The sequence below is a fragment of the Anarhichas minor genome, unplaced genomic scaffold (genome assembly GCF_050575085.1).
Source record: "Anarhichas minor isolate MPS153535 unplaced genomic scaffold, ASM5057508v1 ptg000004l, whole genome shotgun sequence".
In the NCBI taxonomy this organism is placed as follows: Eukaryota; Metazoa; Chordata; class Actinopteri; order Perciformes; family Anarhichadidae; genus Anarhichas; species Anarhichas minor.
The window spans coordinates 5,242,830-5,255,516 of record NW_027466450.1 but is presented as its reverse complement, the minus strand read 5'-3'; the positions used below and the strand labels follow the sequence as shown (position 1 = coordinate 5,255,516).

General features: G+C 47.2%; 1 protein-coding gene across 1 annotated transcript in view; it reads left to right on the top strand.

Annotated features, from left to right (window-relative positions):
* Nucleotides 1–12,687, top strand: part of igsf3 (immunoglobulin superfamily, member 3) — a 47,537-nt gene that overhangs the window by 22,064 nt on the left and 12,786 nt on the right. The window contains exons 3-7 of the mRNA XM_076111884.1: nucleotides 2,104–2,523; nucleotides 5,581–5,967; nucleotides 8,439–8,590; nucleotides 8,627–8,882; nucleotides 11,580–12,008. Of these exons, the coding sequence (XP_075967999.1) occupies nucleotides 2,104–2,523; nucleotides 5,581–5,967; nucleotides 8,439–8,590; nucleotides 8,627–8,882; nucleotides 11,580–12,008 (1,644 nt within the window). The remainder of the gene's footprint in view (nucleotides 1–2,103; nucleotides 2,524–5,580; nucleotides 5,968–8,438; nucleotides 8,591–8,626; nucleotides 8,883–11,579; nucleotides 12,009–12,687) is intronic.

The following is a 12,687-nucleotide window of genomic DNA, read 5'->3' as shown; positions in this document are numbered from 1 at the left end:
TATACAAACACGAGTACAGGCCTGCTAAGACTCCCATGCTAGTCATTCCTTCATACAACCAACAAACAAATATATCAGCAGAATAGTTTTAGTGCTGCCCCTGACTACCATTGGCCTCCCTTGCTGCTGGACTGTTTATCAAACACTCATAATGAAGAAGTGGATTAGAGGGCGTATTGAGTTAGACCGTGTCGGTATATTCAAGATTGCTTCAAACTATTGCATGAAACTGTTTATTCTTGTCTTGACTTACTGTACGTATCCCCCACAATGCAGCATCTCATTAGAGTGCCGCTGTGTCTGACCCACCTGATTTCACACTTTATTTTCCTGCCACATCTGTTCTAGCATTGTTTCTTTCTTTGAGTGTCTTGTTAAACTCCAATAACCAGATGTCAAGCCTCTTCTCTCCGCCTCCTCTATCTTTTCTCTGATCTCTCTGCCTTTGTTCCCCCCCCGGTTGTTTCATTAGTGGTGTCTTGTTTCTCTGTTCTCGCAACTCCCCCATCGCTCACTTTAACTCATGTTCTCAAAGCAAGAGCACACACACAGATGCATGTAGCATGTACTTTTTTTCATTCATGGAATGATTGCTGAGAAAAGAAAAAGCCTGCATCTAGTCATAGCAGGTGACTTGCAGAGAATCACATACATTACCTCAAACCTGCTGATAAGTAGTCTTCACAATGACAATCCCTTAAGAGCCTGAATAGCCAAACATCTTGACAAAGCACTCCACGAGCATAAACCCACACAAAGCGCTTCCATTTTTTTGTTGGCTTCTAAGAAGGGCTCACAGTCATCACCACATGGCAAAGCAAGAAAGCTTCTCTTGGCAATATTCGCCCAATTCATTTTATCCCAGCCTGGCTTGAATGGTCGACTGCTGTCCATTGTAAACACTGACGTATTGCATCTCCTCTGTTTCTAAGGTATGTGTGCATAGCATAATCGTATGTACTACCCTGAGCCTTCCACTTAGCACTTATTGCATTCGTATTAGTTTGTTGCACTTATTGCATTCGTATTAGTTTGTTGCACTTATTGCATTTGTATTAGTTTGTTCCTGCACTGTACTTATGCTCTTAGATGCTTGTTTAAAAAAGGAGATGCACTTATGGCTTCTGGTGACTTGTAGTTCTCTTGAATACCTACGTTGAATACACTTATTGTAAGTCGCTTTGGATAAAAGCGTCTGCTAAATGACTGTAATGTAATGTAATATGTTTACATCATCCAAAGGCAAGCAATGCAGCCTCAACCAGAGAGGAGGCTAATAGGATAGCACTCATGTGCAGCACTCATGTGCAGCCAACCGCACGCATCCAAACACCGCTGAGAGACACTCGACATACTGGAATTTGTTTTAATCACAACCTTACTTCCTTTTGGTTCTCATCCTTTAAGTTTTGGAATCTCAGGTCATGTTTTCTTATCAGTCTCTCTGTCCTCCACACACACTCATACACAGCGGCGCCCTGGTACATATCCAGAAATAGTCCCTTAACTTCTTTTTTTTTAAGCTATACATGTTTATTTCCGTCGATGTGGAGTGTTTCCAGACCGCTTTCTGAAATGATCACATCTTGATGTGTCTGTTGCCTCCCTGCGCTCGACTGTCCCCCCCTCTCATCTCCACTGTTCTCAACCATCTGGCTTGAAGTCCGTCCTCTGTTCTCGCTTGTGTTATAGATAGAAGAGCTTGGATGCATTTATTACAGCAATTTTAGCTCGCTGCTTGTATATTTAGTATGTGTGATCAAAAAAAAAAATGTTTGAAAAGTTTAATGAGAGGAAGTGCAGCTGTAAGATGCCAGCGTACAGCTTTAAGTGTACAGTCTAAAGTTTGCTGCAGCATAACCACATGAGATCTAATCAGCCTGAAAGGGTCTCAGGAGGTATCTGGCTGTGTGAGATAGAGAAAACACCATCAACACACAATGACAGGTGAAAGTCATGTATGGATGAGAGAATAGAGGGCAGTCACCTCAGGAAAAAAAAGCTTGGTTGCATTAACACCTTTTTCCCCTTACAGCAGAACGCCTCTTTGTTTTCCTGTCCTGACTGAGTGCTAATATTCTCTCCTCTGCTTTATTTTTGCAGTCATCGCTGACTCGTTGACGGTAACGGCACCGGCCCAGACTCTGTCCAAGGTGGAAGGCGACACACTGCAGCTTACCTGCGAGGTGTCTCGGACCACACTGCAGCACACTCACTTATCCGTGGGTTGGTACCTGCGGTCCCCCGAGGACGCGGCCGCGCCCCCTCAGGAGCTGGTCACCTTGTCAAGGGACTTTGTTCTGCGCTCCGGGGGACCGTACCGGCAGAGGATGGCGGCGGGGGACCTCAGGCTGGATAAGACCAGCGCTACGTCCTACAGGCTCACCATTCACAAGCTGCAGCCGGTGGACCAGGGCCTGCTCTACTGCCAGGCCGCGGAGTGGATTCAGGACACAGACGGCAGCTGGTTTGCCATGACCCGCAAGCAGAGCGACAAGACTCAGCTCCGCATTCAGCCCACTGGTGAGTAAAGGGAAGAGATTCTGTGGTAAAATGAAAGGGGGAGAGAGGGTAAAGATGCTGCTACACTTAGATCACCGCCGTCCTTTTAACAGACGCACACACATGCATGTGGGCCGGCTTCCTCTGATTGCTGATCAGTATCTCACTCTAAGCTCATTAGCTTACTAAAAAGGGCTTAGCTAAACCTCCACAGACTCCCCCACTTTTGTAGTTGTGTCTGTTTGATTACAAGCACATCCAGGAATAAGTTAACCAGCTCCAAACAGCGTGGGTGTTTTAGGGGCTTCCGCATATACAATTTCCCAGGCAACAAGTGGCCCGGAGATCAGAAGCCAAAAATGTTTTTTTTCAATCACTCCTCGCCAAACAATTACACCATTCTAGTCTGCGGCTTGAGTGCATTAGTGGGAGAAATCGTGCGGTTGCCAACTCTGAAGGAGGAGATTGTCTAATGGAAGGGAGATGGGGACTTACCAACAGAGGGAGGAAGAGGAAGGGGGAGCGAGGGGTGGTGGGCAGACATACGGTTTGGAAACAAGGGGAGCAGAGAAAGAAAAGGTTTGTTGGGGTGAATGATTGATGAGTAGGCCTCATGTGATGTAATACGCGGTCAACCTCGAGACTTGACGGAAACCGAAACAAAGACGACTTTACGGCTCCTCGCATGTACTTACAACCTCCAACCCGACGTGACCCCATCACACCCACTGCTCTGTATTCCGCATACATAGCATCTCTTTGTGTGGTGATAAACCGCTTTGACATTAGCTCAATTACCAAGGCAGCACGCAGTGGCGAGTGTCTCATGCCAGTAAATCACTTCCAAGTGGAATCGTTTTGCCTTTCTCCATTAAGCATCAGATCCGCTCTGGACCAATACAACTTGATGGTGCCCCAGATAATGCCGGGGTGGATGAGAAGGAGAGCGGAAAGTCAGATGTAAAGCGGGTTTGTCAGATGAGTTCCTGCTACTTCAGGGAGGAGACAAAAAGGCGCAGAGAGCTCCCCTCTCAGCACCCTTCGTCACTCTCCGTCGTCTCTGTGATCTATAATAAATGGAGGTGTTGTTACGTGACAAAGAGAATACAGCTGAGTTGCGCTGCGGTGTGCGGCTCTGGTGTGAGTGTGAGCTTGTGTGTGTGTGTGTGTGCGCGGATCATTTTGATTTCTTTCTCGTGTACTCACTTAATGTATAATGCGGGCACGCCATGCAATCCCTTTAGGCTGAACTTGTGTATCTGATGTTGCACCTGTCCGTGTGCATATTTGACAGACGGAGAGGAAAAAAAAAATGAAGGGGAAGGAGCAGCTCCTCCATTAGGCTCCTATTATAAAAGATGGAGTGGATCTCAAGACAGCCCCATCACTAGCTAATAACCCACAGCCATGCAGCATCAGAGAGCGGAGCAACGGGCAGAATCCTAATGTACCCTTCGCGCTCGCTTTTTTACCATCTTCCTCTCACTCCCTTCCTTGTTCCCCTCTCTCCCTTCTTCCTCCCTCTATCTCTCTCTCTCACATCACCTCTCATTTTCTGCAGTCATGTCCCATCACTGCATTTCCTTCTCCTCTCTCAGACTTTCTCCATCACCCACTTCCTCCTTAGTCCTTCCGCTACTCGCACTTAGTACTTTTTTCTTTTCTAATTAGCTCTAAACACTAACACATGCATGACCTGCGGGGCTGCTTTTATTCCTCTCTGCATCCTCTAAGCACAAGTCTTCCTGTAAAAATGGCCTAAATAGAGCTCCGTGCTGGAACCAATTCTTGTCAAATCGGGTCACAGCCCTTTTAGCGTTGCGGCCCTTCTTTCACAATTAATACAATGTCTTGCTGCCCTTGTTGTAGGTGAAGCATGCAATCTGTGGGCCTTTCTCTTCACCCCTGTGCCATTATGTGCATGAATATGTGCACTACTGCTGGTATTCAATCAATTATTGTAGTGATTATCAATTAAACAGTTCTAAATCCATATATACTATTAACAGTGATAATCATTAAATAATAATTATATAGTAAAAAAAATACCAAACTGCTATGATTGACAGTATATGCTGTTTGTCTTTTAATAAATTGCGCTCAGTGTTCCACTGTCTGCATGTTACTATAAGTGTGTGTATGTCAATATTTCGTATGTGAGCGCTTTCATACGTTTGTGTAAACAATACCCCGCTCCCTCCCACCATTATATTCCTCTGCTCTATATATCAACGGCAGGCTTTGAACTTTTTCCACATGAGTGTGTTTCTCAGGAAGTCTTTTTAAAGGCTCTGTAATTACAGCTCCGGGCAACCGAATCACTGAGAGGCAAAGCGGCAGCGTCTGATACATATTGTGCTTTTTGGAAATTAATACAGCAAATAAAGCTGAACTCACAGCCGTACACACACACACACACACACACACACACACACACGTGCCAGCACAGGCGCACATGCGCAGACAACACGCATAATGTGGGAGAACTAGCACTAGCAGTGTTAGCTTTGTCTGTACTGGCTGTGTAGGAGGAGAAGGAGGAGAGCGCCCGACGCTGTTTCAGACTGCTGAAGAGAATTTTAATTAGATGTGGTTTTTTTTATTGCAGAGGTGAAACCTGGGGGGGGGGGGGGACACAGAGCTCTCTGAAAGATCAGCGTTTTACCGGAGTGATGCACTGTGTGACCTCAAGCTTCTCTAGTTTCTCTCTCTCTCTCTCTCTGTCGCTGTCTCTCTCTCTGTCGCTGTCTGTCTCTCTGTCTCTCTCTCTGTCTCTGTCTCTCTCTCTGTCGCTGTCTCTCTGTCTGTCTCTCCATGTCTCCTTGTCTGTCTCTCTCTGAGCATCAAATATTGGATTTCAGGCAGCAATATTGTGCATTTCAACTGTAGGCCGCATTTAGACATCAGTCTTGTTTTAAACATCAGAGAAAAGTTGTTTGGGAACATAACAAAAATCACCTCATTGAAGAGATTTTCATGACTACACTCTTTCCCATTCTGCTGTTGTCTTTAAGTACTAAACATTACTTTAACCGTGATGGTTCCCTCTGTTCCCCCCCCCCCCATCTTCTCACTCAGATCGGGACTTCAGCATCCAGGTGAGCACAGAGCGACGGTCCTTCACGGCCGGTGAGCCGCTGGAGCTTCACTGCACCATTGAGGCCCAGAATGTCCCAGAGCGCTTCTTCTCGGTGTCGTGGGTCTTCAGCAGCTCACCGGTGGCCGTGGTGGGCCCCAGTGCCGTGCCTGTCCTGGGCCCCGATTATGTCTCCCGCGAGGCCGCCGGACACATGACCGTGCGTAAAGAGAGCGCCAACGTGCACTTGCTCAAGCTGCAGCACCTACGCCCCGAAGACGCTGGGAAATACATCTGCCGCGTGACAGAGAGGGAAAAGACGCCCACGGGAGACTTCATCGACCGCAGCAAGAGGTCCCGCAATGTCCAGATCACAGTCCAGCCGCTCAGTGAGTAATAATCTGTTCACGAGGCCACTGGCTTAGTTGTCCTGTTCTTAGTTGTCAATTACACTAAGAACGATGAGCTTCTCATAATAACCGTTTTATCTTCATGTAGGCCATATGGGATGTCATGCTGTGCTCCTCTCCAGCCCTGCTCTCTATCTTTCTCTCTCTCTGTCACCCCCTCGCTCTTTCTCCAAGGTGGCCTATAACAGATAGCGGCACGGTCTCTATTGTTAACTGAGAGTAAGAGGGGAAAAGGATGACGCTACTCTTATTCCTGATGTGTTTTCTGTGTGAGTGGATTGCTAAGGAATGGTAATGCAGCATTTCCTTTGCTTAGCTGTGTGTGTGTGTGTGTGTGTGTGTGTGTGGGGTGGGATGGGGGGGGACACTATAGTGGGATAATGGAGAGCAGAAGACTCCGGACTCAAGAAGGCTGAGCTAACAGCCATGAAATTAATGCGTGGAGAAAGAAAAGAAGCAGAGAAAGGCGCCTCACTCTAAGTGGTTCCCCGAGCTAAATGAATGCGTTCTGCTGGGGCAGACCTCTTCAGCTGGGTTAAGCGGGGCTGGCCGGTGGGGTTTGATTCAGGCTCGGCAGCTGATCGATGGAAATGTACAGTCAAACGCTCAAAAACCCCTTCTCACTATCCATTTATATGTCACTGAGATTTCTCTTCATCTCAGTGGCAGCAGGAGAACCCCCCCTCCACCACTTTGGGTCATTTGCTTCATTCCCTCTTCTCTCTGTACCTACGTCTCATAGGACTGGAACAGTGTGTGGAGCCGGCTGCCGCCAGCATAATAAAACATAACAAGCACAGAGAAGTATCTCCTCTCAAGCAGCCAGCGTCACCTTATCATGACCGCTCTGCACCCCCTGCTAAATCAGCCCAAAAACAATGGCCCCGAGCCTGCAGCAGTCTCCAGGGAACCTCTCTGTATGGGAGGTTTTGTTTTCCGAACAAAAGACCTTAATGCCCCATAAAGGATGTTTATAGGGTTTACACAGGATAATGGCTGTGGTTATTGGAAGGGAACTTCCGTGATATACAGCAGACGTGGTCAGGCAGGCATGCATTTGATTTCACAAACCGTCCTCTCATGCGAGCTTTCTCACACACACACACACACACACACACAATTTCAAGATGTGCTTCATCACTTTAATTGGGTGAATTGGGTGAGAGTTGGTAATAAGGTGCGACAGGGGTTAAAGTTGATGAGTCAGAGGCAGGCAAAGGTGACAGCAAAGGAAAACTGGAGGTAAACACTTCTGACAAATCGGTGTTGATGGATGAATTTACCTTTGCAATGAGAACGGGAGAGAGAGCTCACATGCCACACTGAATCTCTGTCACACAGGTAGAAAGGACAAGTGCAAGGGTAGGGAAAGTAGAGAGAGGATATACTGTTATAGAAAGGAAATGCATTCTTCAGTTCAAAAAACAAAGAAGAAGGAGCTGTTGAGGGGAAATGTGAAAATTAACAGAATAAAGTTCAAAGAGAAAGGAAAGGGGAAAGTTAAAGAAAAGAAATGCTGTCCAGAAACCAGACAATTGCATAGGAAGGAGGGTGTATATATCTACTGTGTATAACTGTCTAGCAATCTTCTCTTTAAGTCGCAAGTGCAAAAAAAAAAGTGATATAATACAATGAGCTGTGGAAAAAAAACCTATCAAACTGTTTCAATGCAAGAAAGGAAGAGAAAAAGGATGAAGGCCTTTTCCCTCTGTTCATTTGAGCGTGATAGAAGTAAGAAGCCAGTTTATTCCATATATTCACAGAGAGATAATGCTTATTAGGAGGGCCGGCAAGCTGAGAGGGAAGCAGCAGAGCTTGGCCTGAGGGGGGAGAAAAAACAGTGAGAAACCTTAAGCCACATCCGTTAGAGACAGCAGCACTGGCCCCACAGGGCGAAGAGAGCTTTTGGGTCAACCCGGAGATACGTGATGCATATGGAGTATGGACGTTGAAGTGATGAGAGTCCAGATAGAGCAGAAAAACAGAGAAGAGCCAGTAATGACTTTTATCCTCTTCTCAAGAGCTGCTCAGCCCTGTGATCTTTTCCGTGCCCATGTGGACTTGGTCAACAAGCCACACAGGGTTTAAAAAGAGAGTCTCAACCCACACAAAGTCACAAGGGCCTCCTCTCTGGCTGTCACTTTGATGTGCCTGAGGCCAGTTACAAAACCGCACTATGGTCCTCTCTCACGCGGACTCGCATACACACACACACACACACACACTCTTGCGCAGCACTCACACAGGACTGTATGATACTCTACTCCCAGGACAAGGCTCAGCAATTCGTTTCATTGCCCCAGCTGATGTCATAACACAGAAAGTATGATTCTTGTTGTGAGAGGGAGCTGAGATTTTGAGGAACTTTTTATATCTCCTTTCATGTGTCCCATCTCCACTCATGCTGACCTCCATATGTCTCCCTCTCTCCCTTCTGTCTTCCCTCACAGAGAGCAACATCACAGTGTCATTGTCAAGCAACTCTTCGGAGGCCCTGGAGGGCGATGTGATCCAGTTGACCTGCTCCGTCCAATCCACTACAGGCCCCCTGTCTGTCGCCTGGCAGTGGACAGACAAGCAGGCGACTGGACCGTCCCTGGAGGTGGCGGAGGTGGAGGAGGTGGTGGAGGTGGTGGAGGTGGCGTCCTTCGATCGGGACGGCACTGTATGGCACAGTCCCTCCTACAGCGAGCGCTCCAGCTATGGGGAGATACGCGTGGAGAAGGTGCGGGCCGACACGTTCTCTCTGTCCCTGTATAACGCCTTACCTGGGGATGAGGGCCAGTACCGCTGCACAGCAACTGAGTGGCTTCAGACTGGCACTGAACCAGAGCTGAACTGGGAGAAGATAGGAGAGAAGTCGGCCACCAAGACAGTCACCGTCAAGACCGTTGGTAAGTTAACCCAACCTTATCCGACCTCAATATAGTCTATATTCCCATCCTGCCAAGTCAGTAAGGCACATTGTGGGGCAGACCAGCAGATTCACCTTTTTAAATCATTTCATTTTAAAATATTTCTGTTCAAGCGTTTGTGGAGGCGTTTTTTTGTTGTGGTTCAAGAGTGAAAATGTACTCTCGGCAAATTATTTTCGACACATTAATATGCACGTGCAAGTAAAATGTTGAGCGCATGCACATATCCAGGGCAGCCCCACTATTGAAAATATGTTCCTGCACGCATTGATAAGGCATGTAAACCCTCTGCACACATGCACGCCAAATCAAAAAGACGCGTGTGGTTTGTGGTTTGCTAGAGACGGATGAACGGCGTAGGCAGAACATGTAGTGTACATAGTGGACTATAAGGTTTATTCATGCACAGCAGAGCTAATATGGCATAAACACACACGCACACACACATTCACACCACCTGCCACACGTCAAGAGCAGTGACACCCATCATAGATGCGCACACACATTCGCACCCACCCATATGGATTAGCCAGAATTATTAGAATGGAAATGCAGCGGCAATGTGTTTCACAGTCTGTGGGTCTCCTCTGTCAGTGCTGAGTTAAGCTGAACATCCTCGGTACAGGCTGAGGAAGTCACTGGAGCGGAGCAGTGAGAAGCTGGCAGACCAGGAGCACTGGGCTCAATACGCACACACACACACACACACACACACACACAGACACACAACCAGCGGATTAGCTCCCTGCAGCAGCACACAGCGGTGCTGCAGAGAAGAGATGTCGATTTTTAAGTGGCCATTTGTTAAGTTCGGGCAACAACAGAAACATTAGTTTGAGGAACAAGGGACGCATTATGCAAATCAGGGAAAAGAAGTCCGAAGCAGCTCGTCTCTCTTCAGTTACACTCCTCGACATCTCCCCTCCTTCTCCTCCGTGCTTGTTGATCAAAGGATTTTCTAAATGCGTGCTGTTGTGTGACGGTCAATGTGTGTGTTTTACTTTGTCTCGGATTTTGATCCTCGTTTTTCCTCACTTAAGCTTCCAACTTCATTTTTTGCAGATGGAGATAACTTTAATTTAATTTCCCCCCTGTGTTTCAGCTCTCTTATCTTCCACTACTTTTGCCCTCCTTCTGTAGACCTTGCACCTAATAAGCTTAGATTGAGCTTCACGGTGACTTGTCCTCTTGATTGTGCTGTTCTACAGATTTTATATGAAATCTATATTGTCACTTACCTTAATTTAAATCATAGCCTCCTCCTTTATGGACTTATTGTGCTCGCTCACAAGACCTGTAGGGTTTGGGAGAGGGATGTCCTTTGGGAGCCTTGTGTTTTAGTTGCTCGGTAGAGACTCTTGTTTCCAGCTGATTGGCTTAAGGGGCCCTCAGGGTGTGTGGGGTGGGACGTGTGTACAAGTGAGGATCCTATATACACACATGCAAAAGTTGATGTATAGTAGTCTCCAAACACATTCATAGTTATTCACACAAATGGAAAGAAAGAGTTGTATGGGGAAGAAATGGATCGGGATGAAATTGTCTTTTCTGTCACGGAGGCAGGCAGACAGTGAGGGAAAGGGATGGATGGAGGGATGGATGGAAGAGGGGCACAGGGAGATGAGAGATAGAGTGCGAGGGGAGAGTTATTGTCTATTAGAGAATTATGTCCCCAGGCAGCTGTCCCAGCAGTAGCCAAGTCTGGACAGAAAGCCATTGATTATACACCCTGAAGGACACCGGGGGTGATGGCCGTCAGAGGACAGAGAGAGAGAGAGAGAGGGTGAGGGACAGAGACAAAGCGACGTGGCTGTTGACAAGAATATAATGGAGAAATCTGCAAAGTCTCAAGGAAATCAATTATCTGATCTGGCAAAAAAACAATAGACTTAATCAATATCTTTCCTTTCCACCCCCCTCTGTCTTTTGTCTTATCTGTGTAAAACCTTACTTCTCATATTCGAGCTCAATCATTCACAGTCATTGAAATGCCCTGAAATAGGCACAGCAGGGCCAGGTTGTCAAAGGGCCATTGAGTCTACCTCTCTCTCTCTCTCTCTCTCTCTCTCTCTCTCTCTGGAGTCCCTTGCTCTCCTGTGTAGTTGTTTCTTGGCAAAAACATATGGAGTTTGGTGAACGTTTTTAGTTTAATGAGGATAGTTTAGACTTGGCAAGGATTCGGATGTAAATCGAACATTGGCGCTTAGAGGAAATCTCTCCCCTGGGTTTTCTTTGTCGCATCACCCATTCATTTGGAGGAGTTCATGCTGTCAAGCACTCAAACTCATACTTAGACACAAGCACAAGGTAGGACATTCATATGCAAGCCTGTGCATAAGCTAAATATCTGTCTTCAGGTGCTTAGTGATAGAGGACAAATGCTTGTTGAGAGTCGGTGCACTTTAAGTAAATACTGTCTGTATTTGTTCCAGCAGGCGGCTTTGTTCCTCTTTGTGGCCATGCTCAAAAGAAAAGTTTCTTCCTCGATACGATTATGAATCCCCACATCACTCGCTGAGCTTTAAGCTTTTAAAGAAGAGACTCCATCACACACCCACACTGTGTTTTGCTATAAAATGCAATCAGTAGTACTTTGAAGTGTTCATCATTAGTCAAATAAAAATGCATTTTTTCCACACTTCCTAACATTCTTTCTCCACTTCTTCCACCATCTAGAGTCCTCCTTCATGGTGTCGGCCTCATCGCGTACGCCGTCCGTTACCTTCGGAGACTCCTTTGACCTCCTGTGCCTGGTGAAGCCTCGTCACAACGCCCGTGTCCCCACCTCCGTCACCTGGCGCTTCATGCCGGCCGGCACAGAAACTGGCGACGACGATGATCAGGGAGAGTTCAAAGACCTGGTGACTTTCACCCGCGAGGGCACGCTGCAGTGGGGGGAGCAGCTGCTGGGGCTGGGCACCCGCACCACAGTGGACCGCTCCCACTCCAACACCAACTTCCGGTTGTCGGTGACCCGGGCAGGCCGCCGCGAGGCGGGCAAATACCAGTGCACCGCCGACCTGTGGAGGAGGAACTACGACAACAGCTGGAGCAAAGTAGCCAACCGCACTTCCAACCTGCTTGGCATCAGTGTCCTACAGCCAGGTAAAGCTGCATGGCTGTTTGCCAGGGAGACACGCTCCTAATTGGAACGGACACAGACCAGCACACAAACAGGGATAAACACAGATTCAGACACACACTCACACACATACACATCGAATGAATTCAGCAGAGCTTAGAGGATGTCTGCCTGCTCTAATTGCTCTTAGTCTCTGGTTTAGACACTAATTGGAGTGCGTGTGTATGTGTGTGTGTATGCGTTTGTTTGTATGTATGTATGTATGTGTGTGTGTGTGTGTGTGTGTGTGTGTGTGTGCGTGCAAGGCAGGGTGAAGTCTCCTAATGGAGCGCAGTGAATGGATTGCTAAATATCCCACAGGAAGAAAGAGAAAAGCGAGTGAAAAAGGGAAAAGAAAGGGAAGCAAAGGACGGAGACAGAGAAAGTGGGATAAGGAGTGAGCGAGCCGTCCTTGAACCTTTTTGCTCAGTGGAGGCATTAAACTGTCTACACCACCCTCATTGGCCCTCTGTGCTCCACACATACACAGCGAAAAACCCATTCAGACGCAGGCCAATTAGTGGCTGAACACAAACAACAAACACACACACACACAGACACACACTGGCCCCAATTTAGCCCAGTCTGGTGTGCCTCGACAGTATGATACTTCGTTTATTCAGGTGAGGCAAATGCTCATCCTGCTAATAATAAAAGATAGTC